This window comes from Salminus brasiliensis, chromosome 7, assembly GCF_030463535.1.
Source record: "Salminus brasiliensis chromosome 7, fSalBra1.hap2, whole genome shotgun sequence".
Taxonomy (NCBI): domain Eukaryota; kingdom Metazoa; phylum Chordata; class Actinopteri; order Characiformes; family Bryconidae; genus Salminus; species Salminus brasiliensis.
In genome coordinates this window covers 21,304,293-21,326,548 of record NC_132884.1, presented here as the reverse complement: position 1 = coordinate 21,326,548, position 22,256 = coordinate 21,304,293, and the positions used below count along the sequence as shown (strand labels likewise).

General features: G+C 39.3%; 1 protein-coding gene across 1 annotated transcript in view; it reads right to left on the bottom strand.

Annotated features, from left to right (window-relative positions):
- rab6ba (RAB6B, member RAS oncogene family a) overlaps positions 1 to 22,256 on the bottom strand; it is a 109,239-nt gene that overhangs the window by 10,149 nt on the left and 76,834 nt on the right. The window contains exons 5-7 of the mRNA XM_072684107.1: positions 22,042 to 22,153; positions 8,327 to 8,420; positions 555 to 621 (exon numbers count right to left, since the gene is read on the bottom strand). Coding sequence (XP_072540208.1) covers positions 555 to 621; positions 8,327 to 8,420; positions 22,042 to 22,153 — 273 coding nt within the window. The remainder of the gene's footprint in view (positions 1 to 554; positions 622 to 8,326; positions 8,421 to 22,041; positions 22,154 to 22,256) is intronic.

Genomic DNA, 22,256 nt, shown 5'->3' with positions numbered 1-22,256 from the left:
TTACGGCTTATAAACAGCAGATTTCACCTCAGCAGCTTAGTGTTACATCGTGAACAAACTGAATGTATACATACATGGAAACATATCTGAAGGAAGTGCTTTTTGGTAGACTTAGAGTGCCCTGGAGATTCAGTTCTGTGCTAGCAGAAGACGTTATCATAAAAGGAAACTAATGCCAGGTTATCTTCTGTTTGGCATGAATGTAGAACTTATTTTTGCTTAAATAAATACTCTTTCTCCTTGTTATTCAATCTAATCTCAATATGCTGCACCGGTATCAGACAGCTGATAACCACAATCAGTACATTTTACAGTGTTTCCTTGTGCTCAGGAAACCAACAGAAAACCTTGGACTTGAAACACACTCGTAACAGTAGCCAACAGGCAGGAGCCTATCATTTTGTGCTGAAATTACAGTCCTTGGTAAAGGAGCCAAGGCTACAGATGCGGCTGATTGAGACCAGGTTGAAAAACACTGGAGGGTTCATTAGGTTGATTCTGCAGTGTTGAGTAACATGCACAAGGTTCGTACACTCTCATGATTAAAAGGATACTGCCCTCTTTGCTCGTCTCCTGCATGCTCTCCATTCCAGGAAGGGCAGCGGCCACACGTCGAAACAGCTGGAAAAAAGAGAAAGAGAGAAAACAGAGAACAGTGAGGCACACACAGTCTGTTACTAAAGGCCTCTTTTTTGCTTTTATCATCATCTGGGCTGGAGTCCTCTCTTCACCTTTGAGCTCCAACAGATCACTCAGCCACAACACAGCCACACACACAGGTACATACTCTAAAACTCTGTAATAATTTTGACTATTTTCATTTACAGCGCAGGTGTCACAGGACAGTCAAGATATTGGAAGCAAGTGCAATTGGGTTTTATTGGAATCCATAAAGAAAATAAACAGAGAAAGACAAAAACAAATACCAGGTCCAGGAGCAACAGATAAGCTAGGCAAAGACTGAAAGAACAACTGGAAACATGCTAAACAAACAGTAACTACAGAAACTAAAGAAACTACAGGTGAACAATGCCCAAAAACACAAGAGCTCAAACAAACCACCACAACAAAAGAATGAAAAGGAAACAGATATACATCTAGAAAGAACAGGGAACACGTGCGGACATTGTAGAGGGCGGGGTTGCACAAGAAACACACTACTGAACAGGTAGGAATGGAGGAAATAAAGGTGTAAACAAACAGAGCACATGGATCAGGAGCACATGACAAGCGTAAACAGGGCAAGACAGGGCTACACACGATATATTAAAATCTAAATATTAATACATCTAATCAGTGTTTTACTACACACACACACACACGCACACACACAAGAACAAAAGCAGAGCCTTCACTGTTAAAGGTATAAGTTCCCTGAGGAACATTTGGAGTTTCTTTTATATGAAACTGTGGAGGAACCTCTTAAGGTTCTTTGAGGAACCTTCAGGAAAAGGTTTTCAGAAGAAAAGGGTTACTTGAAAGTTCCCCAAAGCACCTTATGTATACATAACATGAGAGTGAGTCTCTCATGTGTTTATCATGTGTATAAGCTGACCAACAGCTGACAGACCAACCTGACCAAGGTCTGAGAAGCTTTGAATGAATTTTTTTATTAAATCCGTTACAGTATATATACCTCTTGAACTTGGTAACATACCTCTAAAACTCACTGAAGCTGTCAATACAGAATGTAAATCAAATGTAAATGTAACTAATTACATAACAATGTCATTAATCCTGCTGCAGTGTAATTACATTTAGATAGTGTAGCAGAACTATGATAACTCAACACTTCTAGGCCAAGACACTCTGCACTGAAGGAAGTGAGAGAGGGAAAAAAATAGCTGAGGTTTTCTCTTCCGCTCCGATGCAGGTGTGCCTTCTTAAGGATATAAATAGAAACCAATTCCCATGCAAAGCCTTTCTATCTGATTCAGACCTAAACCAGCTTTCAGTCGTCCATGTATCAGATGAGAAAGAGACAGCAAAAGGCACTTACAGCAGCTTTTAACTTGTTGCTCTTTGAGATGCGAATAGCAGTGTGATAGAAAATCTCCTGACAGGACGCACTCCCTGAAACAGTGCTCCCGTACCTGAACCTCCGCTAATAGAGCTTCTCCACTCAACCGCCCTGAGAAACTGCAGGAGAATATAGAATAATCAATCTCGCTCTGTCCAAATCCCAGCAAAAAGGCCAGTTAGCGCATGCATCCACTCCAGTCTCCTTACTTTGCATCATCAATCATACTGGACTAGCCAGGAGAGCACTGGACAGTGGACCATTAGGCAGAGAGAGGCAAAAAAAGGCTATTTTGTTAGCTACCTCCAGGCGATTGCTTTTGATGGGGAAAGACAAAGAGAACCATAAAGCATGTTTTAATGTGGATGGAACAAAGGCCGGAATGTGATCCATACCAATTAGGTACCAAACACAGACATACATGAACAAGCTTCGGGAGTGACTTGAAAAAAAACAATACATTCTGAGTACAAATGCACAGAGCTGGGCAATATGATGCTATTTTATTGTATCGTGATCATTTTCTAAGCGTATGGAGGATACTGTTAGTGCTCAATAAACACTGATCAGCTGCAGGTTTCATTACTAACAGTGTAATTAGACTAGTTTAATTACATGAAGAACAGCAGATGTTGAATAGAAATCACTGCCGAAAAACCCACAATGGTCGGTAAAACTGACAAAAGTAATAATAAATAAAAACTGACTAAAAATCAATTAATTAAAATCAGACATTGCATTTGAATTTGAAATAAAACTGGCCTGGACAAAAATGATGGTACTCTTAGCCCTTACCTTTAATATGTTCGCCAATTTTTTTTTTTAAGGTATCTCCTTAGCTTTCTGTGGTCAATGTTCAGTGTGGTTTACACACTTCTACCAAACAGGACAGTGACTACCTTTCACCGTTTAAATAGGCAGACTGACTGATTACAAGATTAAACACACCTGTGATGCTAATTACAAGACATACCTTTTGTCAGATTCAAGTTATTTTGGTGACCACCGTGGGTTCTTATTTCTGTAATGGAAGGGGAACAAACAATTCTGTCCACATATATAGCTATTAAATTGAACATGTTAAAGAATAACACACATAAAAGGTGTACCTGTAAAATACTAGGTCAAATTCAACACTACTTTACTAAACAATGTGATATCTTTCACTGCCTTGAATTGCAAAACAAGAAAATAACATTAATTATTGAGCCCTTTATTTTAAGTAAGTTAAAACTACAGAAGATGCTAACTAGAAGTCACATATTGTTACATATACAACATTTACTGTATATACAACTGGCCTCCCTACCTGTGAATTAGAAACCAATTAAATTTCTGGATTAGATCTGCTTAGTTCAAGCACCAGTAGTCATACTGTGAATCTGATGGAAAACGCAATGTGTGGCGCAGATCTTACACTGTCCATTCCTCAATACCTTATATATCTTTCCAGAAGTGAAGTATGGGGGTGGCTGCATAAACGTTGTAGGAATATTTATCCTCAGTTAAAATTTAATAATGGCTGGATTGGGCAAAACACAGAGAAATACCAAAGATTAAGCTGCTTCCGTCTGCTAAAAACACTAAAGCAACACAGGTACATTTATATTTACATTACAGGTGAAGTTAAACAAAAAAATAAAAATAAATAGGGGCTCATTCACCAACCGTTCTTAGGAAGAAATTTCTACTTAAAACCCACTCAAGTTCTCATGAAGTTTCTGATGTTTACCAATGTTTTCTTATTTGAGATTTGTTCATATTACAAGACAGTGGGACAATTCTGCAGTTTAAACCATGCCTTTCCTCAGGAACAAATTAAAGAAAATTCTTAGGAAGATATTGGTGAATTAGGCCCATCGTTCTCTACGATGGTTGAAGTCAAAGTCCAGAATTGAATATGTGAGAATCTGTAAATGTCTGTGAACGGTGGTCCACAAGCATCATTCTAACAACCTGAAGAAAAATCTCAAAGTAATGCTTGGATGGAATTTATGCTACTTAGAATTGAGGGCTGTTTTGAGAGCAAATGGAGGCTCTGCCCAGTATTAGTATAGTGTAAACACTTTGTACCTTCATTTTTTTTGTCATTTTGACATAATTTGAATCTGGCAGCTGTTCTTCCTTTTGTGTGAAAATATCATGATTAATGGGCCAATAGAAATGCTCGGAAATGGCTTGGAATAACATGTAAAGTTGCCATTTTGGAGATACAAGGTTTTTGTGCGACAACGACCATATACACACACTCACTTACCAACCCTGGAACTGGGTTGATGTAAGTGGTGTCTGAACATAAGGCAATACAGTGGGAGCTGTGGATCTTCATGGGTCTAGACCTGTGCTGTTGCTATGTCAATGGCCTAATGAGCAAGTGTCCTTGGTGGAGGACAAGGACCTCCCCTGACCCCCATGGCTCCAGTGTTGGCAACTGCTTGCTGCTGTGTGGCTTGGCCCCTCCCCAGACCAATTTATACATAAAAGCGAAAGTGAAAGAGAGCGAGAAAGAGAGTATGTAAGTGTATATATATTGAAACATAATCCTTTCTCCGTTCAATAAGGACAGGTAGACTCAAGCATATCAGTGATATTGCAGCACTTTTTACACACAATTTTAAAATCACATTCAGCCAGGAGCATATTGCACTGATGGAATCAATACTGGGGCTAACGCTCTGCAATTACCTCTGAGCTGTAATCCGTTTAGCTGATTTTGCAGGTGTTACAGACCGCAGCTAAATAAGTACATTTCACTATTGATTGCAATCTTGTCCCACTCATGAAGCCGATGCTACACTGTGCATACTGTGAAAACCCAGTCAACAAACATGCACTGTAGTCCAGTGGCAACCTGCACTGATAAAGGCCCAATAAAAAACACACTGGGCTATGCAGAGCAGGACACTATGCACAGCTAACGAAAGAATATCAGCCTGAGTGATAAAGCTCGCATTCATACGCCCTATAAAGGCCAGTGTCAAGGAGTCAATAGTACAGGAGTTTAGTCAGCACCGAGTAGTATCTGCAGTGGAGTAGCTGGTGTCAGGCGTGCGTGTCGGTTGTGTTTGGATCTTAGCCACTGCTCTTTATGCGCTTACTGCTGAACTACTGAATAAAGCAAGTGCTCAATCGATGAAAACAGTGTGTCTGCTTGAGCTGAAGTAGGCCCAACATCGATCTATGTCTAATTCTTGATTTTGTAGCATGACTGCTCATGTTTGGGTTATAAATTTAGAGCCAGTGTCATTCATATTTATCTTCAAAACTTTCCATTTCATGCTTATATCAAAAAACAGTAGTTTAGTTTACTATATTCAATATTAATGTACTCAAAAAAATAATATATATATATTCAGTATCTCTACATATTCAATTTTATATTGTGATATTTTAGATTGTTGATATTTCTTGATGTTTATCATTTATATTTTTAGCCATCCTGTCTTTTTATCTTGATTTTCTTTTTGACCCAACAGCTGTCAAAGCATTTCACTGCTAGTTGTTGATCAAGTGAAGGAAGGAAGTAAAAAAAATAATATATATATATAAAAGTTCTGGAAGCTCTAGGGATTTTTCCTATATTAGATCTCAGTAAAAATCTACAAAAAGCACCGTTTGTGTTTGTCCTGGTCATCAGATTCATCATCAATTATCATTTTTTTAACTGAAATAATACACTGATTTTATATCCTGATATCTAACATTGTTCATTTACATATCTGCTGATGTCATCACATAAACATTCATACCATGTAGGAACTGTGACTAGATTTAACTGCATTTGCATTTTAAACAATTGTAACATTTGTAGAGGGTTACAAATGCAGCACAATGCATTAAATACATTGTTGCATAATAAACATTCTGCTCATGTGGATGACATAAATACATCATCAAATATAGGTTTGAAATATTGCCAAATACAAACTTGTATCTGTCTGATACTGATATTTTTCAAAGCAGGTATCTGCGGATACTGATATGATTCTGGCAGCACAGTGTGCCAGAACAAATATAATCAGTTCCTGTAATCTGAATAAAGGCTTAGGTCATAAAAAGAATACTGTGGAAATCTGGGATTATTTTCCATACTATGTTGAATGGTCCATTCTAGATGCCCTGTGGATACTCACCTGACATTCAACTGAATATGTATTAAAACCGAACTGTAAGCTGAATGTAAATGATTGTCTACTGAATGTAACCCTACACTTAAGCTTACCCTAACCTTAACCTAAACCCTAAATCTAACTCTAGACCAACCCTAAAAGGTTAAAGGGTAAGGGTTAGGGTAAGGGTTGCATTTAACAGATATTCAGTTAAATGTTAGCTAAATGTCAGGTGAGCATCTACGGTGAAGCTATAATGGTCCATCCAAGTAAATTGGTTTCATCCAAAATTGTTACCATAATTGTATTTATTATATAAAAACACAATTATCTAATATTTAAAATGAGTATTTGGTCTAATGTAGAATTTTCTACATGCAAGCTAAAAGTAAACAGCATGTCCACCCTCAATACTCAGTATCAGCAAGTCTCATATCCTCTCAGAACATTTGATAGCAAGCGTGTGGAGGCAGGGCTTAGTGAGGAGTGGGAAGGGTGGAACAGAGCCAATTACAGACCTTTCTGCTTTGTACCTTAACACAACAACCAGTGGGAAGTGGAGATGTCAGCATTCAGAACCTACACATTTACATGATTATTTTTACCGCTACCATAGTAAATAACATCACAATAAGTCTTTTTCTGAGTATGTGGGAAAATATGTAACAAACTGATGTCTTTTGACCTTATTGCTCTTTAAAACTCCAGAAATAGTGTAAAAACACTTAAGAACTAAAAGGAAATAATTAAGGATGTTTAAAAGTAGAACATTTTAGCAACCACAGAAAGGCCACAGGATCAGTACAAAGACAGACTTGCACCAGGATTTTGAAAGGGAGTGTTTCATGCAGACACAGTGTGTGATGCAGCTAAATCTGGGACTAATACGCACTCTTCAGCCCACTCAGTAAACAGCAGAGGAGCCACAGAGAGCGAGAGAGAGAGAGAGAGAGAGAGAGCTTTTCTCCACGTCAGTGCTGCGTCTCTTCCGCCCCTGCGCTTAGTCATCCTGACTCACTGCTTTGACTACACCTCAGACGGCAAAACCGAATGAATGTACACTGTTCTTACACACATTTTCCTGTCGGCTGAGTGGAGGGATTACATTTTAAGCCTAAACCTAATCCTAACCCTAACCCTGTTTCTACTCCTAATTAAAGATAAAGGGGTATATTCAGATACAACCGAACCACAATTTACAACTAAACCACAAACAGGCAGGTCTGTAGATCACTTAAATGCCCTTTTAATTTCCTGTTAGTAATCATGACTGACTACAGCTGATTGCTTCTCTGTGCCTACATAAAAAAAGGTTTATTTAATAGCACTCAATAAACCAAAACACAGTACAATAGGAAGATCCAATGAAGTCACTGCAGACCGCAGAAAGATGGTAGATTGATGATGTAGATTTACACAAGTCAGGAAGGTCTCTTGGAGCCATTTCTAAACAATTCTGGTAATTAGGTCCAAACTGTCTCCCTCAAATTAGAGGAATTTGGTTCAGAATGTCAAAAAAAACTCAAGAATTCCAAGAAGTTACAGGCCTGCCATGAACTGGAAGCTACAAAAACACCGCTGAGCTTTACACGGCCATGTACTGAGAGACTGTCGACATTCAGCCCCAAGAACACTGTACTGTTAGTGGTCACAGCAGGGCTATTTTGTAACCAGTGGAACAGGTACATTGCACAAAATGTATGGAATAAGGAAAATGGTGGACTACCTTAGAATTTCAGCATACCCTTAAAGCATCAGCTAGATGAAACTTGGACACAATTGGGTGTTCCAACAGGACAATGACCCCCAACACACACTAATGGTGGTGGAATGGTGAAAGCAGGCTAGCATTAAACTTTTGAAAGGTCTTCCAAAAGTCCTGACCTAAACCCTATTGAAAATATGTGGTCAGGTCCATGACAAGGAACCAACAAAAAGAAAAGTGGTCAAATATCCAATCAGAAATCTGCCACTGATGGCTAGTCAAAGGAACATTGACCAAATGTTTGTTAATTTTAATTCCAGAAACTGAAATTTGTGCACTACATTTTTTGTATACTGTACATTAATTATGCCCTTAGCAAAGAGTTAAAAAAATATTTGCCTACGACAAATGTATGGCAATTTATACTAAAAGGATTCAGTGTTATCCCAAAGCCAGTACTTCATGGTCTATGTACATTTAGAAGGAACTCACCTGTTTGACGTTGTAGCCCGTTTTGGCGCTGGTCTCGATGAACATCACGCTCAGCTCTTTAGCCCTCTGCTCTCCTTCCTCAATTGTGATCTGCCTGTGAAAGCAAAAATAGACCGCGTACTTCATCACCAACTACACCTAAAAAACATAAATCGTGTGAAGCTCAGGTCAAAATTTTCAGCAAAACCATTCTTTTCAGAACAACATTTAATTGTTTCCCTCGCCCGTTCTTCCATTTTTCACCCTGTACCTGTACACCACGCCCTATGACTTCAGTGTCAATGCTTGAACAACTACTTAAAGCAGCCATGTGCAAATTTGTTCATAGTTGTGACATCAAAACCACTATGAATTAAAGGTGGGCTCCCTTTATGGCCAGTGAACAGCAGCACAATGAAATTCAACCTCTGCTTTTAACCAATCCCTAATCGTGAACACATACTCACAGTAGTGAATAGGGCAGTGAGAACACACACTCAGAGCAGTGGGAAGCCACCTCAGCAGCTGGGGTGCATGCATTGCCCAAAAGGTACCTCAGCCATGAATGCTGAGGGAGGAGAAAGCACTGTTTCTTTACTCCTCACTTCCTGCTGAGTGACGCCTTATTTGGAGTGGTCCTTTTGGGATGAAATAAACATTCATCAGACTCTCAGTAACACATCAACACCATTGCACTGATGTAGCAGCATCAAAACATCCAGTAGATCAAGAGACTTTTACTGAACACTTCTCCAGAATTCAGCTGTTCTTCACTTTATTTAGAATGTCCAAGTTCAGATCTGTAAATGTTGCCCTTGGAAATCACTAAACATCTAACAGGTATCTCAACATCCTCAGGATGCTATTACAGACCTGCTGCTTTTTACAATTCCTGCTGGAATTGGATTAGGCTACAATTAGGGTGAAGGTTTTGGGCTGAGGAATAATGTTTTGGGTTGAGGTTAAAGTTAGGATTAGGGCCAAGATGATGTTTAGGGGTTGGTTTTGGGTTGAGATTAAGATTAGAACCAGGACCAGGATGATGGTTATGGTTAGGTTTTGGTTAGGTTTAAGGTTAGGATTAGGGCCAGGGCTAGTTAGTTAGGCTAGCTAATAAAAGTAACATATTAAGTCTACTTGATGTAACATATCAACAGTAAATGTACTTAATGTCAATAATGCTTCAATAGAGCATATTCAATATATAAGATATAATATATTTACCTCACTGTATTCAGATGCTTCTGTACTGATACTGTATTGATATGTTGTTGATGTGTTACTGATACTTTGTAAAGAAGTTTATTAATCATCTCCAAAGGACCACTAAAAACAAAGTGTTCCCCCTGCATTCACAGGGGACTGAACCACAGCTGATCCCAATAGACTGTATGGAGCTAACATTCCATTTTTTAAAAAATGGAAAGACAATGTGGTTTTCCATAATTTGGGCCCTTTAAGGCCTTTTAATGCACTTGAAAACAAGAACAATACATACGCCACATATCAATAAACCCATGTATAGACAGTCAATCACTTACACTAATATCAGCGCACTGACTAACGATCACAGCTATCCAGTGTCATCATAACGGGAGTTAATAGAGATGATGGAAACGTCCTTAAGTTCCTCAGACAGTTCACATGCTGCAGGTAAAGCGTGGCCAGCTAGCAGAGACACTAAGACAGCCTCATCGCTCACTGTCTGCAGCCTCACTTCAGCCAACCGCCGGTAATTAACTGATGCTGAAACTGATTAATTGAACAAAAGCCCGTCCCATTAATTACACCACATTTGTATGACACACTTGTGCATTAAGCCATGTCTGAGGGCAGAGTGTGTGTCTGTGTGTGCAGGAGAGAGAGAGAGACATGGAGAGGGAGAGGGAGAGAGACTCTGTACGCGTCTGACTGTGTGCATGTGTGCGTGAAAGAGAGAGAGAGGGAGGGAGGGAGGCCTGCTGGGACAGGCATGACGAAACCAGGCAGCCTCCTTTGTTTTCCTCCACACAGGAAAAAAAACAGAGCAAAAACACTTACACCACTTTACTCAGCGCTCTCTCTCTCTCTCTCTCTCGCTCTCGCTCTCTCTCTCTCTCTCTCTCTCTCTCTCACACACCACATAGTGCTGAAGCCAAACTAAATTTAGCAGCTACAGATATCTCACATCATCAGAGAAAACGCCTCTTCCTCTCTCTTAATGTCTTTCTTTCTGTATCTCTCACTTTCTCTCTCTCTCTGACCCTATCTCCATCTGTCTGTCTCGTTTCCCGTCACCGTCTTTCTGTCTCCATCTCTTAACCTCTGCCTCTATTTCTCTCTCTCTCTCTCTGCCATCTTTTTTTCTGTCTCACTTTCTCTTTCCCTCTCTATCGCTCTTGCTTTCTCTGTCTCTTTCTATCTCTATCTGTCTGTCTGTCTCTCTCTACCTCTGTCACTGTCTTTGTCTCCCTCTTAATCTCTCTCAGTCTACCTTTCCATCTTTCTCTCTCTCTCTCTTTCTCTCTCTCCATCTCTGTTTGCCTCTATCTCTGACGCTCTCTCTTTTCTTTATAAGTATAGTCAGCATTAATATTAAGCCTTTTATTACTTAGTTCATTACTAGTTCATTACAGATCATGTCAGTAAAGTCATCTGAACTGAACTGAATTGAACTGAGGAGAATTTGGACGAAGTCCTGTTTTGTATCAGTTAAAACATTTTCTAGTATTGAAGAATGAAATTGAGAATGTCCCGCAAACTTTACAGTCCACTCAGGTTAGCTTATTATAACTGTTTTAATTCCACTTTAATTGGTGGCAGGTGGCAATTTAAGGTGGCACAGAAATTGCCAGAAATAGAAACTGTCTTGGTTTCCTCTCTGATTGATGTCTGAAACATGGCACTGCAGTCTGAGGATGTCCTAAAATGTATACTATACGAAAGGTACCGATATCAGATCTCTCTGCAGCAAAATCCCATTTGTTAGGCATGATAAAAGGTGTTAATACAGGTTACCTATTCACCCAGAATGTAAAACAGTTCAAATATGTTTTGGATGGGAATAGAAGTGTCTTCGAGTGAAATAAATCAATAAATGAACGACAGGTTTTTAAACTGCCGGTAAATGTGTTTTTGCACTGGGAACAGGCCTGTGTGTAAATGAAAAGGTTTCTGTAGTACCATGGACAGTAGACAAGCCCATTCACTTATTACTTATATGAGCTGTTCCAACAACAATGCATTTTGCCATCCAGAAACACACCACCACTGTAGTAAACCTCTCAGAGCATTCATATGAAGTCTTTTGAGCAAGATGTAAGAAAATAATGTGTTTTTAGTTTTAGTACGCGCATACAGGAACAACACATTTCAATTAAGTACCATGGACAGTGCACAAAAGCTCTGGCGATTTGTATTGGCTTGTCTAGTGAGTTATTTTAATATGTTCAGGTCTAGGATGTGATCGTTACACCCTTTCAGCTGTCTGCATGATTGATGTAAAATGTATAAAAGTAGAATTTTAAAGACATAAACAACAAAGAAATTTAACCAAAGCTGAAGTTCCTTCTGGCGAAAAAACTAATTTCCAACCATTTGCATATTGGTTGCATTTAGATGACGTAGCCCCCTAACCTGCTTGGTCATCTATAGATTCTGCCTCTTCAGTAACATATTTATAAATAGAAGTACCTTTTGGGGTCTTTCCAACAACATTCTGCTGCATACAAGCTTCATTGTTTGCAGTTATTTTGTTATCTGCAAGTTTGTGTTTTTGTTAAAGAAAGAAATGTGCAACTGTCCACGTCTCCCACCTCAGGCACCTTTGGTTTTACTCTTTACTCTTTGCTATTAATGCTATTTGCTTTACCTATATACTTTTCTTATAAAGTAGAAAACGGAGATCCAGGATCTGTCAGATACCAATTAGGCACATTTAAAGTGACTTTCTTCTACTATTTCTGTCTTGGACTGTTGCCACCTGTATGACATTTGTTTGCCTAACAAATTTATATGTATTTTGTACATGTAATTTATATGTATATGTAATTGTATTTTTGTATGTATATGTGTAGGTGTATGTACTCTTCTACATCTTAAACTCTTAAACATCTTAAAAAAAAACAAACTGGCGAATAAGAGGCTAGCCTCATGGGCACAGCCATGTTTGTTTACAGTGTTATACATTGCGGCATTTGACAGGAAAAAAATGTTATACTGAGATTATGTGATGACAAGTTACCAGAAGCACGAGCAGCTAAGTGGAATATTCTGGTGTTGTTTTTAGAGAATAAGGTTATTAAGGAAGTGTTATTTTGTTCCCTAAAACACAGGGCACACTAATGAGTCAGGCAGCGGTGTGCAAAGCTAATTTATGCAGTATAAAAGAGATTGGAGGTGTCACCATGTATTTGGCTGTTTTAGTGATGCGCTGTATGTTGTGGGAAGTAGTAACTACCTGCAAACCAATGCAAACTGGCTGAGCTGTTCCTACGTTAAAAGTGGGGAAAAAGCCAGGAACCACTGGAGGATCTGAAGAGTTTTAAAAGGTTGATGAATCAGTAGAATTAAAGCTGACTGCTGTGTCACTTTCAACACTAAATATTCTACGCTGAGCGTCCGTATCCCACAGGTGAGAGCAGCCACAACAAATCCCGCAAGTAGGACAGTACTTGTGAATAGGTTGACGGAGTCATCCGAGCCATCCCTACTTTAACGATATGTTTCTTCTGTTACAGAAACATAATGTCTGTGTGATAAGTTCCAGGGACAGTGCATAGTCACAGTCAGTGATCCGAGGTATTCATCCTATTACCATGGCAACAAGTTCCAATCAGTTTGGTACAGCATGTGCTCAGATCGCACTGCAAATGCAGCGTCAGCAGTTGTGACATCCATCAGCAGTACTGTCTACACTGACTGCTTCATTCTTCTGCTCTACTCGATCAAACGTCTGAGCATCTGTAAACACACCCCTGTGTAATTGGTGTTCGCACATTAATCATCACCCCTGTGATAAAGTACCATATGGCAACAATATGGAAGAACATAATATCATAACACATGAAGGAAAAGAACATCCAGTCAATCAAAGGAAATATCTCTCTGGAGATACATTAGCATGTGGAATTGCAGCTTTTCTGTGAGCTACTGTGCTTTCTAAAAAGGTACACTATAAAGGCTTCCTTTATTGTTGGATGCACTGTATATGTTTTTTGCCAAGCAAGTGCAAAAGCTAATTCAAAATGCTGTTTGGATTGGTAAGTAGGGATGTCCTGTCCTGTATTGGAATTGTGGTTCTTTAGAATCACAGAACTGTGTTCTCTGGAATGATGGCTAATACTTTTGGGATGATTTGGGGACTTTGAGGGTTGAGGTGGGGTGGTGATCCCCCAACTTCCTGACCTCACTAACACTCTTGTTGCTGAATACAATCACATCCTCACAGCAATGCCCTACAATCTATTAGAAAGCCTTCCCTGGACAGTACAGACAGTACCTCCAACAAAAGCAGGACAAACTCTATTTTAATACCTATGATTTCAGAAGAAATAAAGAATGAGCAGGTGTCCCAATACTTTTGTCCATTTAGTGTATGTAACAATAGCATTGACCCCAAAAGGAATAGTTGGGCAAAGACACATTTGGTATCTCAACTGTGCTTCTTAGTTTACAAAAGGAGATGCTTGGCTAATGTTGCTACCAAACACTGGACACCGGACAAAAAATTATTCTCTGAAGTCTCTGAACTCTGAAGTCTAACTGTTAAACTGGAGCGGCCTACGTGTGGCGTCATTCCCGTCGCCAACTTTGGAGATAAATGGCCTATCTTAGCTTTCCAATAGTAAATTTCCCTAAATGACCACAGTGAAAAATTATGCCTGGCATGAGATTTACTGTGCGTTTTTGTTTTAACACAAAAGTCATCTGACTAAAGCAGCTCCGTAACACACCTCACCCTTCTGCCCTAGACTGTTAATGACTCTCCTCTGTGTCAGCACTGATTCAAGCTGTTTGTCTTTCGTTCACCAACCCATAAACCCCAGGGGGAAGCCGAAGGTGACTGCAGCGGGCAGAATATGAACAAGGCGACGAAACGAAAGCACTGTCTTCTTTCAGTACACATAAAGCCCCATGGCTTTTTTAGGAGCTCGACTTGTGCTTGTCCGTTAACGAGTCTTCGATGCTCTGTGCCTTCCAAGCGCTCAGGCCCAAGTCCGTCTCTTTCGCTCTGACGTGAAAGCTTTTGAAATCTCAGGATGGCCATGAGCGAAGTGTTTTGAAATTCTGGCCAACAACGAAGTGAGAAATAAGGCTTCAAGGATGAAAAGTTCAGAAAAGGCAAAAGTGCTGATGGTAGAAAATGTCTGCTTAGACCTCCTGTCTGCTCTGGTGAAGGAAAGCGTCCACACGCCATGTAGCGATCATCAATATTTCATAGTGCGCCATCTCAAACTGCAGCTCCGAGAAGCAGCATGCGCCATTTTAGTCCACGGGGCGATCAAGTTCATGTTTGCCCCTCCTGACTTTGTCTGCCTGCCTTCATTCCACTACACAGGGTTGGAAGTCCCAGTCTTCAGTGCCTGTTATTTGTTAAGCACTGTGATACAGCAGAATTCAGCCTATTGGTCCAGTGCTAGCACTGATAAAGCAGTTGTATAATCACAGGGTTTGAATCTTTGGATTAACACTTTGGTGTTAACTCCATGCTAGCTCTCTCTCTCTCTCTCTCTAGCTCTCTGGTTCAAGGCCGTTAAGAGGAGGTAATCTCAGCTGACATCAAGCAGGGAATCTGGAACAGAACGACACCATCTGTTCCTGCGAGAGAACCAACTTCCTCCACACAGAAAAGCTGCTATTACACTGTTTATCTACCCAATACCTGAGGACACAGACATATGAATAAATATGTAAATAAAAATATTAACATTGTTTTGATACTTTCAATTCTTTAAATACGCTAAAATGATGTTTACACTGTAATCTGTTTTTAGATTGTGTATGATCTTTTATCTCAGATTATAAGAAGAAATCAGCCTCATTTATTGATTGAGTGATTTTTATTCAACTAGTTCATGTATTTTCTTTTATCAAACAGCATTATGCACAAATTGAAAAGCCAAATAGTCTGAACGATCGCAAATTAAGCCAGTACACTATATAATAAGACTTTCACAATGAAAGCTTGTTAATCAGACTGTTTAAAATAACCCGGACTAATGTGTTGTGAAATGTCTGAAGTTAATTTGCAATAAACCTGGAAATGCCATCATACCAGGAGCAACACATAAGGTGTTTCTGTCCATAAATTTATGTCCATAGAAATTGTGGCTAGAAACTAATAAAACAAACTGTCCTCCACAATGTTTGGTGTATGCGCAGGTGTGGCAAGTATCTATACCCAGCAATGCAGGTTAGATTGCTTACCACTGATATATGTAGACACATCCATCCTCATAAGCACAGAGCTTTCACATGACATAGCTGTAGACTCTGCAGTGAGAGCCCTGAAAACTCGCTCACCCCAGACGAGATAGCAGTGCCATGGCAACAGTCTGAGCTGAGCTCACCTGTACACATAGACAGCCAGCTTGCTTAAACTCAGTCTAATCTACAGACCTGAAGACTGAGGCTTATCTAACAGCCTGAGCCAGGCTAAGGTCGAAGCAACACGCCATTTATTGAGCAATCCCTTTTAGGGAAGTGCTGATACCAGCACTTTTCCTCCCTGTCCAGGAGATCAATTGTACACTAGGCCAGTAATGGAAAAAATAACATCCAAGTAGGACTAAGAGAGAGATAAAAAGAAGTACAGGGGTATAATGACAATAAGAATAATAATGGTGATGATAAACATTTCTTCACACAGGCAGCTATAAATAAAAAAAAAACAAGACTATATTATGGTTTTATTGTATTTTGTGTCTATTCTAATTAAATAGCACTGCATTATATTTTGTTGTGGCTAAAATCTTAGCTAGTGGCAAATGTGTTAACTTAGGGCTAACAAACTACTTATAAAAATATATTATATAAAGACAATATATTGTATTCAATTTGTAAATTGTTACTTAACCCTAAAACTCTGTAGAACCACCTGTGATATCTGATTTTATATCCCATTGGTATAATTTAGGAACAACTAAGCCAGTTTGCATTGCTTTGCATGTTGTCACCGATTAGTAATCTGTAATTTGTAATAAAAGTCAAAGAGCATTAACAGTTAATGGAAAACGAAAACTATAAATAACAAAAAAAGCACAACAGTAAAAAAAAATTGACAGAATGGCATTTTTAACAATGATAAATAAAACTCCACAACAATTGTTGTCAATAAATATAATTTCTTGCTAAAGAAGTAGTTCAGTGAAAATGCCAGATGCCGTCAATCAGCTAATGTTTATATATTTTCGTTTACTGTTCTATAATAATTGCCAGAAACTTAAATTTTGTATACTTTGAATTTATTTAAGTTTTGCAAGTTTTTTTTATACAAACCAAAACAAATAGATACAAACGATAAGTACAAAACCACAAAATTATTTAACCCCTTATACTCTGAGTTTTCTAAAATTTTACTGAAGTTATTAGAAATACTTGGACTGTAGACATTTTTGTGGTGCATGCAGTGCATGGATAATCCACCTGGGAGTAGAAAACATGTATCTGATTTTAATTATAATTTATTTTATGTATGATATATTATTGTTAATATATAGATATTATGTCATTATAAATATCTAAATCTAATCTAAAAAATTTTATTGGGATTTAAATAAAATTTGCTTTAGAAAGAAGACAGAGTTGGAAGATCAGTGAACTAAAAACATGATGCACCAGTTACTTGTTTTACACGTTAATAAATAACATCTACATGACTCTATCTTTCAGGATCATTATTAGCAGTAAACATGTTCATGTAATTCACTCTACTGATGTGATCTGAAACAAGTAAATCCAATGCATGAAATTTTCCAGTTGGCAGACAAATTAGAAGTCCACGTCTGTTCCATTACCAGCTCAGTTAACGGCTAGCAGAACGTTTCAGGTGCGAGTTAGACAGTGAATCAGTGAATTGTTGGGGCTATAGGGGGCCGAGCGGGTGATGGTGATTGGTTTAGGCACACAGGCAGAAAACAAGCAAGCACCTGTCACGAGCACCAGGAGAAAAAAGTGGCAGGCCGACGTTTTACTCAGTGTTCCAAATCATTCCTGAAACACGCCAGTGCCTTATATACACATACATTAATCCACTCCTGCACACACATACACACACACACACACACAACCTATACACAACGCCCAAAATTCAATCTTAGAAAACATCAAGGCTCAGACAGATGACTAGAGATGGTGGGCTCTCTTGTCTGGCCAGTGGTGCTGCGCTACATTAGCAGCGCGCTAACCAGCTTCATTATCATCCTATTACTCTCTTACATCAGCCACCTACACCTGTCACATTCCATCACAGTTGTCGTGGAAACCGACCCAGCGCCGCATTCATATTCAAGCACACCGCAGAGTCCTTAGCCTTGCTTCGCCGCTCCGTTCTGATGAAGCGATTCATTATGAAAACAAGTCTGCTCTGACTGCCGGAGCTTAACGTCAAGCTTATTGTCAGCTATAATGGCCCGAAGTTACACTTATTCGTCACACCTCGTCTACGTCTGTCAGAGGTTCCGGTGGTTCAGGCTTGCTTTTAGCAATAAAATGGCTTTCTCTTCACTGGCTGCGTAATGAAAGCATAAGGAATCTTAGCAGGGCTATGCCGCTCACTGAAGATTCTTCTGAACACTTCTCTTATTTCATCAAACTGGCTGGCTCATCATACTAATGCTTCTTCTAGCACTTCTAGCATCTCCTACGTACTGTGCCATCACTTAGTCATTTCTAGCATGTCCGAAAGGGGGTTCCAGACACCCCTTCTAATTAGTGGATCTACTGAAAAGTGCACTCACTGCTGACACAGACGTTCAGAGCTTGTATACTCTCCTTAGGAAGAGAACAGGACATTCTAGCGCAGTGTTTCTCAAGCCTGGTCTTGGAGGCACCCTGCCCTGAGGATTTTAATGGATTCTCTGCTTTAACAAACCCCTGCAATTCTGAATGGGCTTGATAATGAGCTGATTAGTGGAATCAGGTGTGTTGGGAGCAAGGAAAACAGGGAAAGCAGGCAGGGTGCCTCCAGGACCAGGGTTGAGAAACAACGTTCTGGAGTAGGTGCAGATAAGCAATGTATATATATATATATAAGCAGGATAAATAGATTTCTGATTTCAGAAGAAACATCTCGTCCCTCTTTATATTTTCAAATTAATTTTGTTGTTTTTGCATTTCATACAACTGATCAACTGAGCAATCTCATTTCTGTCAATTGTTTTGATGCCTTTCTATTAATTTAATCATCACACAATTTGACACAATTTGTTCCCAATTTTCTATTTACATTTCCCGCCCACACATTCTTAAAGGAGAAGCACCAACTACATTTTTCTGTTAGATAAGCTAACAGACACCCATGCTGACCAGCATTGTGCTGCCACAAATTACTGTGGCATCACTGTAGATCGAACTGGTGACCATCTCCCAATGATACGTCCGACGCTTAGATCGTCTCTAATTCAGCATCAGTCCAGGTGTGTCCACTTGTTCAGTGTGAAAGGGGCCGACTTAAACTGTTGTAGGTTATAGAGGTGTGCATGTAAATGCAATTGTTTTTGTGACATCTCTTTTAGGACTGCATTTGGGGCTTTTGGAGCAGTAGAGGGAACAGAGTATTAAAACGAGCATTACTAAGAGAGGTAAAAAGGCTAGGTCTTGAGAGATCTACCCTGATGGCTATCAGCTATAATCAGTGTGTCTCATCTCTGTTATGAAGCATTTGTACCCTACTCTTAACCATGTGCTTATGCCTCTAGCACTGGGCTCTTTCTCTTGCTCACTACTTAATGAGCTGTGGGCCTGAATTCATTACCAGCTTTCCAAAAATTAGGAAAGATCAAGGGAAATGAGTCAGGTCTGTTTCTGCTCACGTTTCGGTTAGGGATTTACAATAATGATCAGGTATGGGTGGATGAGTGTGTGTTTGTGAGATTGCATGTCAAAATAAGTTCTATTGATGAGGGAAAATTAGCCATTTATTGATAAGAGAAATAGATGGCAAATGCAATAGAATAGCAGCGTCGCCTGAAACATCATAATTATTTAAATCAGTTAAAATGATTTTCTCCATGATGCAATTGTGATTGACCTGGCCATGTTGGCACCTAACATTTTCCTTACGAGAAAAATTATACAAATGATCTTTGAAAGAAAGTTCTTTAGTTTATTAGTTCAGTTATATTACCTCCATCTCTCAATATTGTTCAGATGAAGATTAAATGTCCAGAGGTTTAAAATCATCTATTATTTAAAATTCATCTACTTAAGCTCCACCCAGTGCTAATGTAGATGTTCCTTTGCGCACACACAGCTTGTATAATTTCCTTAGACAGCCTTTGCCAGGAGAGTGACTACAGCTACACATGAGCTTAAGGTCACCACGCCCAGTGCCGAGTGTCAACTAAAGGGGTACAACCCCCCCCAACATTGGGCTGTGGAGCAGCAAAGCTGTATTCTCCAGAGTAATTGAGCTCCATTAAATACTCACCTTTGGGATGAGTTGGAGTGGTGTTCATGATCCAGAACAAACATCCAGCATCAGTCACCTTCACTAATGCTCTTGTGGGTGAATTCAATCAAGGTTTACAATTATTTCTATCTACTCTAAAGCCTTCACTGATAAGCAGAGACTTATTTAGTTCCACTGAAAGATCTGCCGCCGACAGTGTATGAATTTTAAGGGAGAGACCACAGATAGACCAGTGAATGTATTGTCTTCCTTCCCCAGCTCCTGAGCCCTGACTGCTCTGAATTTAGTGGAGGCAGTGCTGCTCGTACAGGCTGACAAGTTTTGGTCTTGCTTGATTTGGAAAGGCAGACAGTTGGGTTCATGGGATCGACTAGCCTTGATTTTTGCCTTTGAGCTCCGCAGTGATCTCAGCAGTTACAGTCTGCTTGTGCAATGGGATGTGTTTCAGCTGATGAGAGCACAGCTGTCTCCTAATATTCCATCAGCTTTTGAAAAAAACATACTCTGTCCCATGCTACGATACCAGCACCAGAGCATCAGCAGTTTTCCCATTGACTGATTCTTTATGACTACAGGGTCCTGGTACAGTTTGAGACAATGGAGACCTTTATTTAGGATTTAGGCAGGCATTACACTTGCCATGTACATGAATAACTATAAGAGGTAAATAGTAGTAGTTGAATAGCATCATTAGATTGTGAGTGTTCAGTGTGTGTAGCAATACAGCAAATGATGTCATATTGTATCACTGTGTCGTGGATAGTGTATTACAATGCGGTACGGTCAAGCTAATAAACCAGTCTGAATGGATCAGGCTGTAGCGCTCTATAGGATACAGTATTGTTGGTATACTGTTCAATGTTTTCACAAAGATTTTGACATTGACCAGTGCTTTCTTATTTAGGATTTGTTCAAATTATGAGGGACAATGAGATCCGTCATTGTAAGAGCATAGCCATTAATAATTCTGCAGTTTAAAAACACCATGAATCTGATTACTTTTCCCAGTAACAACTGTAAGATATTTCTGAGTCTACAGTACATCAATAACAGAAGGCACCATTTTCAGGCATCTGCACATTCACCGTTTCTTCTGAAATCAAGGGTATTAAAAGGGGCCTCTACACCCTCTACTCTTCCGGTAAAAAATGTAGTTGGTGCTTCTCCTTTAAGAATGTGTGGGCGGGAAATGTAAATAGAAAATTGGGAACAAATTGTGTCAAATTGTGTGATGATTAAATTAATAGAAAGGCATCAAAACAATTGACAGAAATGAGATTGCTCAGTTGATCAGTTGTTTGAAATGCAAAAACAACAAAATTAATTTGAAAATATAAAGAGGGACGAGATGGTCATGAAATGTATTTTGACATTAATCCCCTTACACATCCCAACTGAACCCAAATTCAAATGAAAAATAAACTATATGGACAAAAATAATGAGACACCTGCTCATTCACTGTTTCTTCTGAAATCAGAAATCTATTTATCCTGCTTATATATATATATATATAAGCAGGATAAATAGATTTCTGATATAATATTTAGATGAATAGTTAACAGACTCGAATAGTTAGTAGATTTGATTCTAGAAGCTTTGAAGAGTTAAAGTTAGAGATAGCAAGATGCCATTTTTTTCATTTCCAATACCAAAATCAATACTGAAACCTTGAGTTTTGGCCCGTACCAATACCAATACTGAGCAATACTGAGCAAAAGTAGGCAATCATGCTCCTAAACTGTACTCCACAAGACAAAATACACAGCTTACAATATGAGTGTGTGCTACCTCTAGCTAGATTCACTTTCTTTTTTTTCCATCTGCTATATCCAATCTAGCATTTTCTATGGATATCAGAGAGATCCCAATATCCAAATATCCAAATGAGTGGAGTCTGGGGTTAAGGATCTACAGAATTAGCTGAGCAGTTGACCAGTAGCACTACAGAAGCATAGCTTTCTCACTGCTGCAGTACAGTCTTCTCCTCTGGCTGTGTGTTCTGCCATATGAACGCTGCCCTAGATCCACGCATTATGGAGCTGCATCCAAGTGCTCTCTTAATCGGCTTGCTGGCGGCGAGTACCCCAGAAGACTGCAGTGTGTGGAACTGAGAGCGAGACTAACCTCTTATCAGCCAAATCTGTTTTATTGCCCACAAGCATAATGATGACATCACTCCCTCGCTCTGTTCTGACATCATCGATCCATTTGGAGGTCTGCTGGAACGAATTCACATCTGAAAGAGAGAGAAATAAAAAAAAGAGAGAGAGAGAGATAATCAAATTTATCTGCCCTGGAGAGTAGAGACAGTTACTCCAACAAAAGCAGGACAGACTCTT